The sequence below is a fragment of the Chiloscyllium plagiosum genome, unplaced genomic scaffold, assembly GCF_037043375.1.
Source record: "Chiloscyllium plagiosum isolate Xiang-an unplaced genomic scaffold, Cpla_swu_hap1 HiC_scaffold_7, whole genome shotgun sequence".
Taxonomy (NCBI): domain Eukaryota; kingdom Metazoa; phylum Chordata; class Chondrichthyes; order Orectolobiformes; family Hemiscylliidae; genus Chiloscyllium; species Chiloscyllium plagiosum.
In genome coordinates this window covers 71,634,685-71,655,986 of record NW_028270145.1, presented here as the reverse complement: position 1 = coordinate 71,655,986, position 21,302 = coordinate 71,634,685, and the positions used below count along the sequence as shown (strand labels likewise).

The 21,302-nt window shown below is 39.7% G+C and overlaps 1 protein-coding gene across 3 annotated transcripts in view; it reads left to right on the top strand.

Annotated features, from left to right (window-relative positions):
* The first annotated feature begins 4,479 nt into the window (after window positions 1-4,479).
* Window positions 4,480-21,302, top strand: part of lrp2a (low density lipoprotein receptor-related protein 2a) — a 337,835-nt gene continuing 321,012 nt past the window's right edge. For all 3 annotated transcript variants that reach the window (XM_087989117.1, XM_043693942.2, XM_043693941.2), the window contains exon 1: window positions 4,480-4,700. In XM_087989117.1, coding sequence (XP_087845243.1) covers window positions 4,634-4,700 — 67 coding nt within the window. In that variant the 5' untranslated portion in view covers window positions 4,480-4,633. The remainder of the gene's footprint in view (window positions 4,701-21,302) is intronic.

The window sequence follows — 21,302 nt, the reverse complement described above, 5'->3', positions numbered from 1 at the left end:
AATATTGATCAGAGGCAGATGAATGTTTCCACCTAGGTTTGACTGTTAACCTAAGAACGTCTTTGACTCGAGATTGTCATTAAATGGATTTGACTGCATTTAGTTATCGGTATCATGGTTTTAATTGAAATTAAAATCCAAAATTTAGGGTGCACGTTTGCTCACTGAGCTTGATATCCAGACGTTTCACTACCTGGCTAGGTAAGCTCCTGCTTTCTATTTGTATCTTTCTCCTGGATGGGGTTCCTGGGGTTTGTGGTGATGTCATTTCCTGGTCATTTTCTGAGGGGTTGACAGATGGCATCTAGATCTATGTTTGTTTATGGCATTGTGGCTGGAGTGTCAGGCTTCTAGGAATTCTCTGGCATGTCCCAGTCGAAATGGTAGGGCTACGAGGGAGAGAGGGTCGTGTCTTTATGTGGCTAGCTGGTGTTCATGTATCCTGGTGGCTAACTCTCTTCCTGTTTGTCCTATGTAGTGTTTGTGGCAGTCCTTGCATGGAATTTTGTAGAAGCAAAGACATGCCAGAGCATTCCTTGAGGCCTGGCACTCCAACCATAATGCCATAAACAAACGCATAGATCTAGATGCCATCTATCAAACCTTGCCATCTATCAAACCTTCAGAAAACAAACAGGAAATTACATCACCACAAACCCCAGGAACTCCATCCAGGAGAAAGATATAAATAGAAAGCAGGAGACAACAGCTTTGCTTCACTTTGAGGTCGTCACTGATGATGTTACCTAGCCAGGTAATGAAACGTCTGGATATCAAACCTACAGCTCAGCGAGCAAACCTACACCCTAAACCTCAACCTGAGTTACAAACCTTCACAAACCTTGCAAAATCCAAAATGTTATGAGCCTGTATATTCTCCTGAAGAAAATGCAAGCGAAAGCTTTCTAGAGACACTGACAATCATGACCTAGTCTTTTTCGTCTTACAATTGACAACACCACCAACTTACTTTTAGATAACTACATGCATTTATAATACACTTTGCAGAATCACCCAATGCCTCAATTTTAGAACAATTTGTTGAGCTGTTGTCACTGTTGTAACTATTTTCTAATCAACCTGTTTAGACATGTTATACCATACGCCTGGAGCAGCTGGAAGGAACCTTGGCCTACTGGACTGGCAATCGAGGCACTACCAATACACTACAGTTTCCCTGAGTCACTATTGTAGACATTTCTAATCAACCTGTTCAGATGGAGTATGTCATATCTCTGGAGCAGGTGAGACTTGAACTCTGACCTCCTGGCCAAGAGTTGGGGACACTACCAGTGCACCACAAGAGCACCTGAATCACTGTTGTAATCCGGGTGAAGTGAGACATAGGCAGTGAATAGCAACACTATCCATCACATTCTGATGGGCAGTCACATAAGGAGATTTCAGGACATAGAACCAAAAGCTTGATCAGAGAAGTGGACTTTTAAGGAGTGTCCAAGAGGTTGAGAGGCGAGGGATTTTGCAGGGAATTCCAGAGTGTTTTAGGGTCAGGAAAAATAAAACCAGCGACGCAGAAAAGTCCAGAATCAGAAGGGCAGATATCTCTGAGGTTTGTGAGACTGAAATAAATTATCAAGATAGAGATGGAGCGGCTCATGGGGGTGACCATTTGAAAAAAAACGTCAAGACTTTTAAAATGTGGCTTTACTTAACTGAGGGGCCTTGTAGGTCAGTGAGCACTGGGATTTAGTCTGAGTTAGGAAATAGTAAGTTTTGAATGACCTCCTCGCTGTGAAGGATTGAAACTGGCAGTGTAACTTTGCTTTTCTATAAATTAATAATTTACTGCTTTCATAAATCAACTAATTTGGACTTTGTCAGTAGACCATTAAAATTTAACCTAGCCCTGCGCAACCCCTGTAATGCGTTGATTTCATGTAAATATCTACAATTACATGAGAAAGCTAGTGAAGTGGATAAGCATGTCAATAAATAACTGAATGCCATATGATTTACAAATTATTCTAAGCGATTAACAGAGATAACGGTGTTCTAATTTACCATTTGAATTGAATGCCAATTGTCTAAATTTCTAACTTTAAATTATTAATTTGTCTTCTAACTTAAACCGGAGTATTTCATTGTGAGGCGCAAACGTACAGGTGCCCATACATCTTCCTAATGTCTTTTAAAGTACATCATTTACTTAAAAGGGATCGTTGGCATAATGTGCATTTTTACTTAACAGAGAGGGGTATATTCAATAGACAATAAGTGCAGGAGTAGGCCATTCTGCCCTTGAAGCCTGCACCACTATTCAATATGATCATGGCTGATTATCCTTAATCAGTATCCTGTTCCTGCCTTATCTCCATAACCCTTGATTCCACTATCCTTGAGAGCTCTATCCAACACTTTCTTAAATGAATCCAGAGACTGAGCCTCCACTGCCTTCTGGGGCAGAGCATTCCACACAGCCACCACTCTCTGGGTGAAGAAGTTTCTCCTCACCTCTGTTCTAAATGGTCTACCCCGTATTTTTAAGCTGTGTCCTCTGGTTCGGCACTCACCCATCAGCGGAAACATGTTTCCTGCCTCCAGAGTGTCCAATCAGTGGGTGGCACAGTGGTTAGCACTGCTGTCTCACAGCGCCAGAGACCTGGGTTCAATTCCCGACTCAGGCGACTGACTGTGTGGAGTTTGCATGTTCTCCCCGTGTCTGTGTGGGTTTCCTCCGGGTGCTCCGGTTTCCTCCCACAGTCCAAACATGTGCAGGTTAGGTGAATTGGCCATGCTAAATTGCCCGTAGTGTTAGGTAAGGGGTAAATGTAGGGGTATGGGTGGGTTGTGCTTCGGCGGGTCGGTGTGGACTTGTTGGGCCGAAGTGTCTGTTTCCACACTGTAATGTAATCTAATCAATCTAAAGTAATCTAATCTAATCTTATATGTCCCAATCAGATCCCCTCTCAGTCTTCTAAACTCAAGGGTACACAAGCCTTAAGAGGCACTAAAAAAGTGGTCTTGCTAACTAACTAGACCGTCCAGCTGATGTGATACAGCCATCGTCCTGTCCCCAGTTCGCCAAATCTATTGATGACAATTTGGCGAGAATTCCTGCTGCAATATGAGCTGGCATTTATTTAGTATCTTGATTTGAAATATTGACCGTCCCATTTGGATCACTGACGCTACCGCATTGCCCAACTCAAGTAGATTATTATTTGATTGATTTGAAATATATCAAATACGAGAGAGCAAGTTGTTGGAGCTGGGCCAGTGCCAGTACGATCTGTCGGGTCCGCCGGACTTTAAATAGATTGAGGAACCCACGCTTTAAAGTAACAGCTCATAGTCCGCAAATTGGCTGGACGATAGCATCGACGTATTTTTCTCCTTTATGGAAGTCTTGGGTGATTTTCAAAGGCACCTCTATAATAAAGAAAGTCCAGACTTCTGTTGTTACTGTTTCCAATCACATCTTGCGCTGTCCTTTGGTTCCCTCTTCCTGGGGCAGCACTAGGATTAGCCGCTTTATCACCAGCCTCAAAGAAACGCAGCTGGTTGCGTTTGGTCAGCCTGACACTTGCTGTGAAACCACGACAAGAATTTCATCAAGTTGGCAACAATAAAACAAAAGAGCAACAAAAGAAAGCAAAGCCTAATGGAAGTTTTGAGAACTCTTTTATGAAAAAAAAACTTTCGGGCCCATTCTGGTAAAGTAAGTGATGGCTAGGTTTAGTTGGAGGGGGTGGGGGTTGACTGGGACATAACTGATGGTGAAGGGTGTGGGCTGTTTTGTTCTTTGTGGTGGGGATGTCAGAAACTCATTGAATATGCTGATCTGCCCCTCGTGCTGTTATGGAGTGCAGCGCCAAGTCTTGACCCCGGTGCTGTGCCGTACCAACACCGTGCCGCCCTAAGCATGAATAGTCCCCTGCAGTCGCCTGCAATACCATACTTAGAAATAACGAAATCAGAGCTGTGCCTCTTGTGATAACTAGCAAATAGCCATCACAATTGGAAAAATCGTTAAATAGTCTCTCTCTCTCTCACACACACACACACACAAACAGTGCATGTTGCTGACAGGTATCTCGTTGACCAAAGCAATGTAAAATATAAACAATTCATTACTGTCGAATAAAAGCGGGAGATAAATGCCACAGCAAATGCGCAATTCACTGAGCAGGAGAACACGCGAAGCGAACAGACTGTATAAAACTTTCCCAACTTGTTTCATAAATTCATTTTGTAGAATGAAAGAGTTTTAAAATTTGAATTTCAGAAAATATCAAAGTCGACTCTCTCGTTTAGAAAATCGGAATGAAGTGCAAAGATTTCTCTAGATGGCCGAGCCAGATTTTTCTCTCCTGACCTATTGTTTGTAAGTATTGTGCTAATAACGGTTTAGTAAGGCTTGCAGACACCTCCCTGTTAGAGGACCGCTGCTGAGTTATGCTGCTTCCGGGGCCTGGGTGGGGAGAACCTTAGCGCTGAACAGTTTTAGTGCAAACGCAATGTCCCAACTTTCGAACACGCCTTTTCCCAACTAGCATCAGGAGGAGGGAAAAAAAAGACAGCTCAGAGACCTACATCAATCAGGTTCCACAACCTTTACTTCCAAAGTCAGCTTCATCAGAAGCTAGGAAAGACTTCGATACAAGGCTGCAGCATGGCCGGCCAGACGTTCTCACTGTTTCTTCTGGAAACTTTGCTTATAGTTCATTGTAGTTCAGAAGGTAAGAAGGTGCATACATTTTGCAAGTTTTTATTTTTGGATTACTATTATAGCTATTCTGGTGAAGAGAATGATGGGTGTAATTTTGGTCAACATGTTATTGAGATGATTTAAAAAAAACTGCACTGACTTTGGATATTTCTTGCATTACTTTTGTTGGAGTACAGTTTTTTTTATATTTAAGACATTTAGATATCAATTAATTTTAGATTATTCTGGAATACAATATTGACCAGTAAATTTAAAACAGTTTAACAGGGAAGAAAATAGCTAAATCTAACAATTTTTAGTTAGCACTCAACACTAACTTTTTTTTCACATTTACATCTACTAAAGAAACGAGCAGAAAATACCAGGTAAAACGCACGTTGATAGGAACCGTACGGCAAAATTCCGCCATTCACAGTAAACCGCATTGGTTTAACGGAAGTTCACGATTTTAACCAAAAGAAAAGATGTAATACGTTTTCTTTTGACAAGATGATCCATGCATCAGGTGAAAGGTTTTACTGTATTTTACCACAATATGACTCAGTAAACCGATATTTTCTCTACTGCACAAAGCCCCACTCAGCTAAAGATTTGCAATTCTTCCTGGCGAACTTTTAGTGAGTTGTCTTGTTGCTAGGTAACATTGGTGCGCATGTGACTAGCAGACAGAGCGAATCTGTTAATTGGTCTAGTGCTATTAAGCTGACTTCCAGATCCCTTTTCTACACAGTGTTGTCGAATTCATCTTTCACTTTCCTCCAGGCACCGTTATGTTACAGTGTGACTGTTCGTCCCTTTGTTGTGCAGGGAGATGTTGGCAATATTCTGAGAGCACCGTGTTTTAGGCACTGCTGGTACACTGTGCGGTTCTCAAAGTGCTCCATCTGTAATCTCTTTCCTTGGCCAGTGTAATCTCCTTACAGTAAATCAAGTAACTAATTATACTACAGCCGCTTGAAAAGCAGACATTCTATTTCAGAAGGCTCTTCTGTGTAACGCTGGGTTAATATTCCTTGTTCTGACTAAAGGGTAACCTTTCTGGAAGGGTAATCGCTTTAAATTACACCTTACTTTAAGGAAGAACATTCACTGTGCTTGGAAAGTACCTGCTCAAGTTTTATTTTGTTCAGAAGGAACAATGCAATCTTTAATTGGTGTCATTGTTTGTTGTTTCCAAGATTGAAATTAATAGGTTTTATAACATAACATGTTAGAAATCAAACCTTGAGTTCTAACAGCAGCAATGTGTGTTTTTTTTTCTTGATGTTTAAGGGACAATTAATTATTGCAAAGTGAAAAATAGTTCCCTAAATAATACACAATAGGCCATCGTTTTAGGAAATATATTTGACATAATCAGTAGTAGTGCACTCTAATGATGAGCTGAAAATGTGTTGCTGGAAAAGCGCAGCAGGTCAGGCAGCATCCAAGGAACAGGAGAATCGACGTTTCGGGCATAAGCCTTTCTTCAGGAAAGAAGGGCTTATGCCCAAAACGTCGATTCTCCTGTTCCTTGGATGCTGCCTGACCTGCTGCGCTTTTCCAGCAACACATTTTCAGCTCTGATCTCCAGCATCTGCAGCCCTCACTTTCACTCTAATGATGAGGACAAGATATAATTTAAACTTTCAAAGTCTGGTGATCACTGACTGTGGTACAGTTAGTACACAATCCAATCTATGTTTCTGTGTTATTTATCTGTGAATACAGTATCACATTCACTGGAGATGCATCATTTTTCAGATTTCTTGAATCTTGCAGATTATCAAAGCTGGACCTCAGTTATACATATTTGATGGATGCCAATGTCACATGCACACATCATATCAAAAATAAATTTTGAAAGTAAAAGCACAAACTCGGGTACAAAACTAATGCTGATCTTTAGAGGGTGATATTTTCAATTACTGACCACAGCTTGAGTTCTTCACAAACCATCCAGCTGTGCGTCAGAATTGAAGATACTTAAGTTATACTGTTGGTTGTGAACTGGAAACAAGTTTGAAAATCCACATTGTACGTTTTCATTCCTCCTCATTAATATTCTCCTGGTCAGAACTCTGAACTGTTTCTCGAGTAATATGGTAATTTTTACATTATTGCAAAGCAGAACAGACTTTGAAATAATGCAGATGCCATTATTTACATAATGTATTACCAGCTAATGGAAGACACAAATATTTTGACTATTTTGTTTATTATTTTAATATAAGTAAGACCAAAGCAATTTTCTACTCTGTCTTGACAGGGGAGTAGAAATATATGCATACCACATAAATAATAGATATTATGGAATAATTGCACAACAGCAATCACTAAGTTAAAAAAGCAAAGATCTATGGCTGCTGGAAATCAGAAACAATTGGCAATCTCTCTCTCTCTCTCTCTCTCTCTCTCTCTCTCTCTCTCTCTCTCTCGGTTTTATCTCTCGGTTTTATCTCTAGCTATCATTTACTCCTTCCCCTCCCCCCACTCCTTCTCTAGCATATATACCAATTTTTTCCTGGCTACAATCAATTCTGAAGGATCACTAGACCCAAAATGTTAACTCTGCTTTCTCTCCAAAGATGCTGCTAACTTCTGAGATTTTCCAGCAATTTCTGATTTTGTAGCAATCACGAAATCACTGACACAATATTTTAAAACCTTTAAAATCATACTGTTAACCCTGCAATAAGATTATAACTTGAATATTTAGGTTACTTTTTCAAAGGTTAATAAATATACCATTCGATTCTGCCGTAATTTTATTGATAAGATGAATTGCCAAGACTTTTAAGAATTTTATATGCTTTGATGAGATCATCCCTCACTCTTCTCAACTTGTAAGTATACAGTTCCACTCTCCTCAGTCATACCTCTTAGATTAGTGCCATCATTCCAAGAATTATACTGGTGAATCTCTGCTGCACACTCTCAATTAAACACTTTATACTTTGGACTCAAATCTTGCAATAAAGGCCAACATACCATATGCCTTCCTGGTTGCTTGCACATTAGATTTCAGGGACATATGAACAATGACAGCCAGGTCCTTTTGGACATAAACAATTCCCAATCACTCAACATTTAGTAAATTCTCTGCACATCTTTTCCTCCTACCAAACTGGACAATTTGGTCACAGAGTCATAGAAACACAAAGCAGAGAACCAGACCCTTTGGGCCAACTCTTCCATGCTGATCAACTTTCCCAAACAAAACTAGCCCCACTTGCCTGCATTTGACCCATATCCCTCTAAACCTTTCCTATTTATGTACCTGTCCAAATGTCTATTAAGTGTTGTAACTGTACCTGCAGCTACTTCTTCCTTTGACAGTTTATTCCACATGCAAACCACTCTCTCTGTGAAAAAGTTGCCCCTCAGGTCCCTTTTAAATCCTTCTCCTCTCACCTTAAAAATATGTCACTCTAGTTTTGAACTTCCCTCACCCTAGAGAAAAGACCTTTGCTCTTAACGTTAATTATGCCTCTCATAATATTATAAACCTCTATAAGGTCACCGCTCAAGCATTTATGCTCCAGTGAAAGAAGTCCAGCCCATCCAGCCCTTTCCTTATAACTCAAACCCTCCAATCTTGGCAACATTCTTTTCTGAACCTTCTCCAATTTAATAATATCCTTCCTATAGCGGGGCAACCAGAACTGCACAGTACTCCAAAAGTAGGCTCACCAGTGTTCTCCACAACCGCAACATGATGTCCAACTCCTATACTCAATGGTCTCAGCAATGAAGGCAAGGGCGCTAAATGCCTTCTTAACCACCCTGTCTATCCATGTCACAACTTTCAAAGAACTGTGTACCTGAAACTCCAGGTCTCTGTGTTTGGCAACACTACTCAACTTAATAATTATCTGCATTCTATTTCATCTGCCATGTTCTTGCCTACTTTATCTAGCTTGTCCAAATCTCTTGAAATCTTTTTGCATCATTTGCACAACACGTACTTACTAAGGTTGTGTCATTTGCAAACTTTTGGTTGTTGTATCCAATTATGAACACCTGGAGCTGAAGCACTGACCCTGACAGATTGCCACTCTCAGAATGCCACATTATTTCCACTCTGTTTTTTTTATTAGATTAGATTACTTACAGTGTGGAAACAGGCCCTTCGGCCCAACAAGACTACACCGACCCTCTGAAGAGCAACCTACCCAGACCCATTCCCCTGTATTTACCCCTTCACCTAATGCTATGGGCAATTTAGCATGGCCAATCCACCTGACCTGCACATTTTTGGACTGTGGGAGGAAACTAAAGCACCCAGAGGAAACCCATGCAGACACAGGGAGAACGTGCAAACTCCACTCAGACAGTTGCCTAAGGCGGGAATTGAACCCGGGTCTCTGGCACTGTGAGGCAGCAGTGCTAACCACTGTGACACCGTGTTAATCCGTTCTAAATCTATGACAGTATTTTTATCTCTATTCTACATTCTCAAGTTTTATTTACGAGACCTTATCAAAGTATTTTCCTTTACCTGATGAGAATATTTTTCTCACAGAGGGTCATAATTGTTTGGAACGTTTTCCAAAGTGTTAGATTCTTATAAGCAAGACTGATAAGCAAAAGGTTGTTGGGGTAGGAGGGAATGTTGAGAATCAAAACTACCATGGTAGAGTCATACAGTATGTAAACAGACCCTTTGGTCCAACCAGCCCATCCTGACCATAATACCAAGCTAAACTAATCTCACCTGCCTGTGCTTGGCCCATATCATTCCAAATATTTCTTATTCATGTACTTGTTCAAACATCTTTTAAATGTTGTAACTGTACCCGTATCCACCACTTCCTCTGGGAGTTTATTCCATATACAAACCACTCTGTATAAAAATGTTGCCCCTCATGTCTTTATTAAATCTTTCTCCTCTCATCTTAAAAAATGTGCCCCAAACTAAGGCAAAAGTGTACAGCAGGCTCTAAGGGCGATGGTCTAATCCAGCTCCTAATCCATATGATGATATCCTCAAAAAAAACTTAATTGATTTTTCAAATATGATTTCCTCTCCATAAAACCATATTAACTCCAGGTATTTTAGATCGTTATTTTCTAAATGTCCAATTATCACATGCTTTAAAATACATTTCCCTAACCGATGTCAGGCTAATGTACCTGCAGTTCCTCATTTTTCTGTTGCTCCTTCTTTAAAAAGTGACATTTCATTTTCAGCCTCCCAATTTGCGGGCACCTTTCCAGAATATTTTGAATTTTTGAAAGATAGTTGCCAATGTATCCATTTTCTCTGTGGCTGCTTCTTTGAACACTCTGGGATGCAGATCATTGAATCACAGGGATTTATCTATTTTCAGTCCCATTTAATTTTCTAACATTACTTCTGCACTAACACAATTTTTTTCACTCCCTCATTCTTAGTAGTCTGTTGGATCTCTTGTTTCTGAGCAATTCCTTATATCTTCCACCACAAAGTCAGATGCAGTAATTATGTAATGTCTCTGCCATAAATTCTGCTGCCTCTGCCTGAAATTAACCCACATCTGTCTTTGTTAATCTTTTCTTTTATACCTGCAGCAGCTTTTACAGTCTGTTTGATGTTTCATGCTATTTTACATTCATATTCTTATTGACTCCATCTACGTTTCCCATTGCTCCAGGAATGCAGCTAACAATATCAAAGACCTCTCCCATCCTGGTTATACTCTCTTCCATCTCCTTCCATTGGACAGGAGATACAAGGGTTTGGAAACATGTACCAGCAGATTTTAGAACAGCTTCTTCCCCACTATATGCAGACTTATGAATAGACCTCTCATATATTAGAGTTGATCTTTCTCTGCACCTTCTCTGCAGCTGTAACACAATATTCTGCATTCTGTTCATACAAATGTACGATTTGTCTGGTTAGCATGCAAAGCAATAGTTTTCACTCTATCTTAATACATGTGACAATAATAAATCAAACCAAATATTTTATTTTCTCTTTCTTTATCAGTTTCTTGATCCTCCTTGCTGAATGCTAAAACACTCCCAATTTTCAGTCTTACTACTTTTGGCATTGAGAATAGAATAACCTCGATAACTATATGGCACTATCATCCTGCTAAATGCGACAGACTTTGAACAAATCTAGCAGCTCAAGTCTGGACATTCATGAGGTGCTGTGAGTCATCAACAGCAGAAGAATTGTACTCCAGCACAATCTGTAATCTCATGACCTTACATGTCCCCACTCAACCATTACCACCAAGCCAGGTGCTCTTCCCTATTCATTGTAGTATGCAGAAGTGCAGGCCAAGAGCAGCACAAGACATACCTGAAAATGAGGTGTCAACCTGGTGAAGCTAGCAAACAAGGCTACTTGCATGTCAAACTGCAAAAGCACCACGTGATAGACAGAGCTAAATGATCACAACCAGTGGATCAGATCTAAGCTCTGCAGTCCTGTCACATCCAGTTGTGAATGGTGGTGGACAACGAAACAAGCCACTGGAGGAGGAGGCTCTGTAAATATCCCCACCCACAATGATTGGAGAGCCCAGCACATCTATACAAAAGATAAGACTGAAGCATTTACAGCAATTTTCAGCAGAAGTGCTGAGTGGACGATCCATCTCGGCCTCCTCCAATAGTCCTCAGTCCCATATACCAGTCTTCAGCTAATTTGATTTACTGCAAGTGGTATCAAGAAATGGTTGGGGGCACTGGACACTAAAAAGGCTATGGACTCTCACTAGCAATAGTACTGAAGACTTGTGCTCCAGAACTTGATGCTCCCCTCGCCAAGCTGTTCCAGTACAGCTATAACACTGGCATCTACCTGACAATGTGGAAAATTGCTCAGATTTGTTCTGCACGTAAAGAGCAGGACAAATTCAACCAGGCCATAAGTAAAGTGATGGAAGGTGTCATCAACAGTGCTATCAAGTAACATCTGTTCAGCATTAACCTGTTCAGTGATGCCCAGTTTGGCTTCTGCCAGGGCCATTCAGCTGCTGACCTCATCACAAGCATTGGCTCAAGTGTGGACAAAAGAGCTAAATTCCAGAGGTGAGCTGAGAGTGTTGGCTCTTGACGTCAAGGCTGTATTCGATCAGGTGTAGCATTGAAGAGCTCTGTCAAAACTGCAAACTCTCAGCTGGTTGGAGTCAGAATTAGCAGATCAGAAGATGGTCGTAGTTGTAGGAAGTCAGTCATTTCAGCACCCGAACATCTCTGCCGGAATTCCTTAGACTCAACCATCTTCAGCAGGTTCATCAATGATGTTCCCTCCATTATAAGGTCAGAAATGGGGACGTTCGCCAATGATTTCACAATGTTCAGCACCATTCACATCCCTCTGAGGCTGAAGCTGTCCATGTTCAAATTCAACAAGATTTGGACAATATCCAGGGTTGGCCTGACAAGCAGCATGCAACATTGGAGCCACACAAATACCAGGCTAAGACCATTACCAAAAAGAGACAATCTAACCACTGCACCTTGACATTCAATAGTATTGCCATCATGGAATCCCCCATTAACAACATCCTTGGGGTTACCATTGGCCAGAAACTCAACTAGACTTGCCAGACCAACACAGTGCCTACAAGAGCAGGTCAGAGACTAGAAATACTGTGGCAAGTAACTCACCATCTGACTCCCCAAAGCCTATCCACCATCTACAGGGGACCCGAAACATCGATTCTTCTGCTCCTTGAATGCTGCCTAACTTGCTGTGCTTTCCCAGCGCCACACTTTTCAATTCTGATCTCCAGCATCTGCAGTCCTCACTTTCCCCACCATCTATAAGGCACAAGTCAGGAATATTCTCCACTTGCCTGGGTGGGTGCAACAACGCTCAAGAAGCTTGACACCATCCAGGATAAAGTAGCACTCTTGATTCACACTAAATTCACAAGCATCCACCTCCTCTGCAACCAATGCTCAGTAGCAGCAGTGTGTACCGTTTACAAGATGCATGCAGAAATTCACCAAAGATCCTCTGATAGCACCTTCCAAACCTATAACCACTTCCAACCAGAAGGACAAGGGCAGCAGGTACATGGCAACACCACCACCTTCAAGTTCCCTCCAAGCCACTCACTACCCTGATTTAGAAATATATCGCCATTCCTTCACTATCACTGGATCAATATCCTGGAATTCACACCCAAATGACATTGTGGATCAACCCACAGCATGTGGACTGCAGCACTTCAGGAAGGCAGCTCATCACCACTTTCTCAATGGAAACTAGGGGTGGGCAATAAATGCTGGTCAGCCAGCAATCTCGCATCCCACAAATGAATAAAAAATAATCTCATATTTGACTTCCATAGCATTAGTACTCATTTAATTTACGCAGACCATACATAGAGTTAAATCAGCCATGATTATTGCATTACCCTTGTCACATAGACCCCTCATTCCTGGATTTATTGCATGTAAACAAGGTTTGCTACCCCTTGTTGGCTGTTACTTAACTCCACCTAACTACATTTTACATCTTGTTCTTTTCTCAGTGTAAAATAAGAACCTTTCTCAGTAACTTGCTTTAATCCCATCTTTCATCATCTGCATTACTTCACCTTCTTTTCCTTTTTTGTCTTTCCATCATAAATGTTAAATTAGAGTCATTGAGATACACATGCAGAAACAGACCCTTAAGTCCAACTCGTCTATGCCGAACAGATATCTTAAAATAGATCTAGTCCCATTTGCTGGCATTTGGCCCATATCCCTCTAACCACTTCCTATTCATATACCCATTCAGATACCTTTTAAATGTTGTAATTGTACCAGGCTCCACCACTTCTGGTAGCTCGTTCCATACATGCACCACCCTCTGTGTGAAATAGTTGCCCCTTAGGTCCCTTTTATATCTTTCCCCTCTCACCTTAAACCTAAGCCCTCTAGTTTTGAACTCCCTCAAACTAAGGAAAAGACCTTGTCTATTTACCCTATCCATACCCCTCATGATTTTATAAACCTCTTTAAGGTCACCTTTCAGCCTCCAACGGTCCAAGGAAAATAGGCCCAGTCTCTTCAGCTTCTCCCTATATCTCAAACCCTCCAAGCCTGGCAACATTCTTGTGAATCTTTTCTGAACCCTTTCAAGTTTCAAAACATTCTTTCTATAGCAAAGAGACCAGAATTGCATGCAATATTCCAATTGTGGCCTAACTAATGTCTTGTGGAGCCGCAACGTGACCTCCCAACTCTTATACTCAAAGCATTGACCAATAAAGGCAAGCATATTAAATGCCTTCTTCACTATCCTATCAACCTGTAATGCCACTTTCAAGGAAGTATGAACCTGCACTCCAAGGTCTTTTTGTTCAGCAACACTCCCCAGGACCTTACCATTAAGTGTATAACTCCTGCCCTGATCTGCCTTTCCAAAATGCCTTGCTAACCAGTCTACCCTGAGGAATCTTGTTGAATGCCTTACTGAAGTCTGCATAGATCACATCCACCGCTCTGCTCTCATCAATCCTTTGTTCTTGAATATTCAGATCCTAGCCTTGGACAGCCTTAAGCCTTGTCTTTGAAGTGGAAATGATTTCATACTAATTTACTTTATTGTCGTTTTCTGCAAATCTGGTTCGCTATGTCCTTTACAGAAGGAAATCTGCTGTACTTACAAATGTCATCCATTGTTCCTGTTTTGTTTGCTCCTCTGTTCGTTAAGTAAGAAATAATACTATCAACATTTACTATGATGTAGCAATATGGAAATTACTTAACACTGACCCTATTATGTGCAAACATGAATTTGTATTAGGAGTAAGCCATTTGGCCCTTCTAACTCCACCATTCAACATGATCATGGCTGATTGATTGTGGCCTCAGCTCCACATTCCTCCCTATCTGCAGTGACTTTAACTCCCTTTGTTAGTCAAGAACCTATCTACCACACTGTTAAAAGTGCGTAATGACTGTGCCTCCACTATTCTCAGGGGAAGACAATTTCCAAAAATGCACAAGTTGCTGAGAGAAAACGAGTCCTCATCTTCATTTAAAGTAGAAGATCACTTATTTTTAAATATATTAGTTCTAGTCTCTCTCACAGGTGAAATATCTTTCAGCAGCCAGCTAATCAAGTCCCCTCAAGATTTCATCCTTCTAAATTCCAATGGATACAGATCCAACTGTTCCTCAAAAGATAGCTTTCTCCATCCCAGATATCTGTTGAGTAAAAACCTTCTCGGGGGGCTTCCCATTTAAAATGAGGATGAGGATTTTTTTTTCTCTGAACGGATAGTGCATTTTTGGAATTTCTTACCCCTGAGAGTAGTGAAAGCAGAGTCATTAAGCACTTCTAACAGTAAGGCAGATAGATTCTTGATTAACAAAGGGAGTTAAAGTCATTGCAGATAGGGAGAAGTGTGGAGCTGAGGCCACCATCAGTCAACCACGATCCTGTTGAATGGTGGTGTTAGAAGGGCCAAGTGGCTTACTCCTACAACAAAAACATGTCTGTACATAGCATGGATCAGTGCTAAGTGATTTTCATATTGCTACATTATAGTGTACTTCAATAGTATTATTTCTTGCTCAAGGAACTAAGGAGCAAATAAACTAGAAACAATGGAGGATACTTAAGTTTTGGAAAGAACCTGTAATTTGAGTCAATTGAAAAAACTATTAGGGGAATTGATTTCAAAACATAGTTCATGAGATCAACTTCCAACATGACAAGGTGAAAAGGGGAATTCAGTAACATTTTTCAATTTGTATGTTGGTGCCAATAATATTACCATAAGACCCAGGATGTTTATAAAGTTATCAAATAAACAAATAAATATTCTATAAAGTGATTCCTGAGATTAACAGAATATACCTCAAAATCTATCTTTTAGATGGAGCAATAATTCCCAGTAGGAAACAAGCAATCAGCCACACTAAATGTTATAGAAATGAAAGTACTTACACAGAGATGGGGAAGAAATGAGTACTCAGTGCATTAAAAACTGCTTCTCATACTTTTACGTTATTTCTTAAATAAGGATACCATAGTTCTGAAGAAATTCAGAAAAGGTTTCATTTGCTGTGAGACTAGACAAATGTTATGAGAAAATTAGGTAATTGTTTACCTTAGTTCCTTCTTCCCATTAAAGGGTAACTGTCTGCTCTAATAGCACTTTTTTTGGCTGACCAAGCATTGATTAAAGCAAAGGTTAACAAAAATGTAACATATTTGAAAAAGCCAGGCAAGCACGTTTTAAATTGAGTTCAGCCAAGCTAAACATTGCTTACTAGTAAATTGCCTGTGATAATGTCAAAGCCATTTTGTAAGATATACATCTTTTTATATCCATAAAACTGAGACAAATATCAGAAATATTCTCTAGGTTCCACTTTTTGGTTGGAGCCTCTAATTGTATTGGCTATCATTTATGCATAAACCATAGATAGTATATGCTTCAGTGTTAATTACAGCTATGAAAGTGAGACCAAAGATCATCACAAGTAGAAGTGCTGACTTACATTAGATATGTATTATTAATAAACAATCTCCTTTGTTCAGGAATAAAAATAACTTACATTTACATAATACTTACTGTTAGAAAGTTTCTCAAAGTATTTTGCAGAAATATAATCGGACCAAAATCAATGATATGTCCAAGGAACTGTAACGGGAGGGTTGTCTGAAAGGTAGGTCAAAGAGCTGGGTTTTAATGAGGATCTCAGAGGAGAGAGGGAAAAGGGACTGATCAACTTAAATCTTAAACATAGACATATAAGGACTTTTATTATATTTGCATTGGGCACGTTGGCAGAAAGAAAAGCCATCCATCCTAATACCTTGAGTTTCCTTTAGTTTTCAGTTTCTAGGGAATAATGGTTCAAGTGAGGGAAGGACTTTTTTCTTGAAGACCTAGGTGGAACCTTATGGAACTGGGGGAGCTCACCTGCTGGCTGAAGAGCTGGCGAGAAAGCCACGGTGCCTTCTTTTTCACAAAGGCTCATCAAACCAGATGCAGATGTCGTCAATCAGTGGTGAGGTCCCTGGAAGGTCTTCCCTTGGAATGAAGACCCTGGAAGTGTAAGTCCTGCCTAGTGAGAGCTGCTGGCCAATTAGAAAGCAACAGCTCTTGTGCTCAGCATAACTGAAAAGACCGTGGCTGCTATTTGAAGAACACATCTGACCCAGTCAGCAATGAGTCCTTGGATCTCAAATGACCCAGGCAATTGTAAGAATTGTGCAGGTAGCGGGCAGTTCAATGTCCGAAGAATGATGGCTCTCATCATCTTTTCCCATCCCATGTTCAGCCCCTCAGTCAGGCACTGATTGCCTTTAATCACTTTGCTAACACTTGACCCAGTCATGCATGGTGATAGCCCTGTATGCAGGGACGGGGTTAATCTCAATGAGGCAGGATAAGGTTAAGTGGTTGTTAAGAGTTTGAGTAATATTTTACTTTGTTATCAATAAGAAATTTTTGTCCTGGTAGAAAGTCACCTATAGGTATCTCCTCAAGCTATTAGTACTTTTGACTTGGGTATGACTTCAAGCTGTATTTTTTTTCTTAGCTTGTGGAGGAATTCTGTCTAGCGTTACAAACCTCAATGTCTCAATGTGTCTCAAGGTAGCATAGTAATTGAGTTAATGTTAGGAAAAGAGGATTGGAAAATACACCTCTTCAACTCATCCAAAACTCACCTTCCAATATCCCATTCCAAATCAAATTTCTATCTCAATCATTAGGTATCCTTAAACATTTAAATGTCTCCTGATCTTTCAGCAATCTTATTTGATACTTTGTAAATTAGGCAAGAGGCCTCTTTAATCATTTTTACTTTTATTTGCCTCCTTTTCATTAGAGCAATTAGAGGGGAAAAAAACTGTTACAAATGTTTTTTTTTAACTGAAGAGACATTAACTGAACATTAATATGATTGAGGTCCAATCTAAAGATACAGTTGTATTGATGCTGGATCATAATATTATTAACCTGTCAATTAAGCAGGACATGGTGCAATCGCTTTACAAAATATTATAGATCATGTAAAATATTAAACTTTAGTCTATGGATTGAGTATCTACAACAAAAGGTCAGAAACATTGACAATTGGAAGTAATGTAATCAAAGGAACTAGAGTGAAGATTGAAGTGAATAACATCACACTAGAAGAAGTAAATATGTAAATCTGTTAGGACAAATAAAAATAAAAAATGATAGGTGTGATGCAAAAGTTAGAAGGATAGAGATGGTTAGAATTAATTTTGCGAAGATGAAATATATATTAAAAAGAAGAAAACTCAAGCTTGTAACAAGGAATAGAAACACATAAGATGCTTCTTTTAATCCACTTTCCTGAATGTTTCAGAATATTAGACAATCCTTAGCCAAGTAAAAATCAAAAGAAGAAATAGAGGCATTTGAAATGTGGATACTAAGACCTTTCCATATATAGATAATAAGACAAATAAAATGTAGAAACGTAGAAAATAAGAGCAAGATTAGGTGATTGAGTATGATTAGCACATTGAGTATGATTATGGCCAATCATCTAACACAGTAGCCTGTTCCTGCTTTTTCGCCATATAGTTTTTAGGACTAAGGGGATCAAAGTTCTTCTTGAAAACATACTATGTTTTTCCTCCACTGCTTTCTGTGGCAGAGAATTCCACAGACTTACCACTCTCTGGGGGAAGACATTTTCCTCATCTTAATCCTAAATGGCCTACCCCTTATTCTTAGGCCTTGACCTCTTGTCTGAACTCCCCAGTCACTAGAAACACCTAACCAATATCTCTTGATCCGTCAGTCCTGCCATCCCTGGAATCAATCTGGTAAACCTTTATTGTACTCCCTCCATAGCCAGAACACCCTTCTGCACCTGAAAACTGCACATAATACTCCAGGTATTGTCTTACCGATGTCCTGTAGTGTTGGAGCGAGAACACCCTTGTTTTCGTACTGGAATCCTCTCACTAGGAAGACAGCATATCATTTACCTTCTTCGTTGTCTGCTGTACCTGCCTGCTTACTTTCAGTGACAGATCTGTAAGGACACCCAGGTATTGTTGCAAATCCTCCTTTTCCAATCTATTGCTGTTCAGATAATAATCTGCCTTTCTGTTTTTGCTACTGAAGTGGTTAGTCTCGCATTCATCCACATTATGTTACATCTGCCATGCATTTTGCCACTTTCTCAACTTGTCCATATCAAACAGAATCATGCCGAATCTCTGCATCCTCTTCACAGCTGATTCTCTCACCCAGCTTTGATCTCTACAAACTTGGAACTATTGTATATAGTTCTCTCATCAAACCTTACTATGTTTTGTGATTTCATTTTTTTTCTGAACACCCAGCAGTAGTCTGTATATAACACCACTAGTCATCCCTCAGAAAATGTCCCATTCATTATACTGTTTGCTTCCTGTCTGGCCATCCGTTCTCTCTCCTTGTTAGTTCACTTGCCCCAATCTCATATGTTTTAATTTTGCATGTTAATCTCTTACATGAGACCTTTTTGAATGCCTTCTGACAGTCTAAATAAACCACATCCACTGGCTCTCCCATATCAACTCTACAAATTTCAAAATGAAAAATTGCAATAGATTTGTCAAACATGATTTCTTTCATAATTCCATCCTGAACCTGTTTTCCAAGTGCTCTGTTATTAAATCCTTTATAATGGATTCTCGCATTTCCCACTACTGATGTCAGGTTATCCGGTCTATTATATCCTGTTTTCTCTTTATAGGAAGAGGTATTTGAAATTGCCAGAGAGGCGAAAAAAAAGAGAATTCCAAAATTAACATCCAGAAACAGAAATGCCAGTATTCTGGCCATTTTGCCACAGCTGAAAAATTACAAAGACACTTCTCGAGGATAAAATGGAGGCTAACTGAAAGAGTGGTCACCTAGATATAACTGGATGGCGGATTTCACTGTGGGTGTAGATGAGTTATTTTAAGGATGTTCTGAGGAAGGGTCACTCAAGCTAAAATGTTAACTCTGCTTTCTTTCCACAGATGCTGCCAGACCTGCTGAGCTTTTCCAGCAATTTCTGTTTTTGTTTTTGATTTACAACATCCACATTTATTTTGGTTTTTATTTTAAGGACAGTACAGGATAGGCGAGCATGGCATGTCATGACAGCAGATCTCCTGGCAGGAGTAACTAGAAGCTGCAGCAACAGGGACCGAAGGTCCAAGAAAGATGCACCAGTGTATGTGGAATGTCTGACCACTCATGACCGAAGTGTAGCTTGTTCAAATGTAAATACAAACTGGCCATCTTCTATGGTATATTTCCCAATTAGTATAGGTATCAGAAAAGTTGAATAAATAATCATTTAAAATAAACCTTGCCCATCCTCAGGATATTCAAATTATGAAATGGAGTTGTTTTGTATATCCATATAAAGCAATGCCAAAGCTTCTGAGATCTGTGGAAATGAAAGTTAATGCATGTGTAGCAAGGTTTAATCAGTAAATTTTGGTAAATTTTCTGTAATTCTTGACTGTTTAACATTTATTACATTTTAATAATGTTTGAGGGTATTATTGAGGGTAGGTTGGTGGATGTTACAGAAATAGTATAGAATTGTAAAGCTTGTTCTACCCTCTTCAATGAAAAGATCAAATAATTATTTGATTCAATCAGAGATGCACTAAAGCATATGAAACTATGATGTTCTATCTACAACATTTTGATTTCATATATTAATTTCTGTAGAATTAATAAAAGATTTGTTTTCATTGTACTCTTAAGCAGATAAAGCACAAAGCAGCTTAATTTTAAGTTCTTAATGTCATCACCAATCTTTTGAAATTGACCTTGCTAATATTACCTTGACAAATTAATCATAAATGGTTAAAATAATAGAGATTATGCTCTTTTTCAAATGAGTTAACGAGAAAATAGATGATGTTGGTTTATCTGTTAGCCAGTAAATGGTTACAGTAAGCAAATAATGGCTATATAAACCTATGTTTTTCAGCCTTGTGTAATGCATTCACATCTTCAAAGGGGGAATTGGGTTAAAACAGATCTTTCTAATGCAAGCTTTAAATTGAAACAACTCATTTTAACAACATGAGAGTCACTTTTTCCAGCTAACCATAAGATCAAACGTTCTGACAGTCTCCAAATTGTGTCCAAGTAGACACACAAAGTTAGCATGTAATAAGCATTAAAGGCACTATCACGTTGGGTCACAACGTGACTGATTTGAGAATGGAAAAATGTCACTCTTATGGATGTGCTGCTGACATCCCACTTCCTCCGTCGCTGGCCATTGATTAGGCCACTGTTGGAATATTGCATGCAGTTCTGGTCTCCTTCCTATCGGAAAGATGTTGTGAAAGTTGAAAGGGTTCAGAAAAGATTTACAAGGATGTTGCGAGGGTTGGAGGATCTGAGCTACAAGGAGAGGCTGAACAGGCTGGGGCTGTTTTCCCTGGAGAGTCGGAGGCTGAGGGGTGACCTTATGGAGGTTTACAAAATTATGAGGGGCATGGACAGGATAAATAGACAAAGTCTTTTCCCTGGGGTCGGGGAGTCCCAGGTTTAGGGTGAGAGGGGAAAGATATAAAAGAGACCTAAGGGGCAACTTTTTCATGCAGAGGGTGGTATGTGTATTGAATGAGCTGCCAAAGAATGTGGTGGAGGCTGGTACAATTGCAACATTTAAGAGGCATTTGGATGGG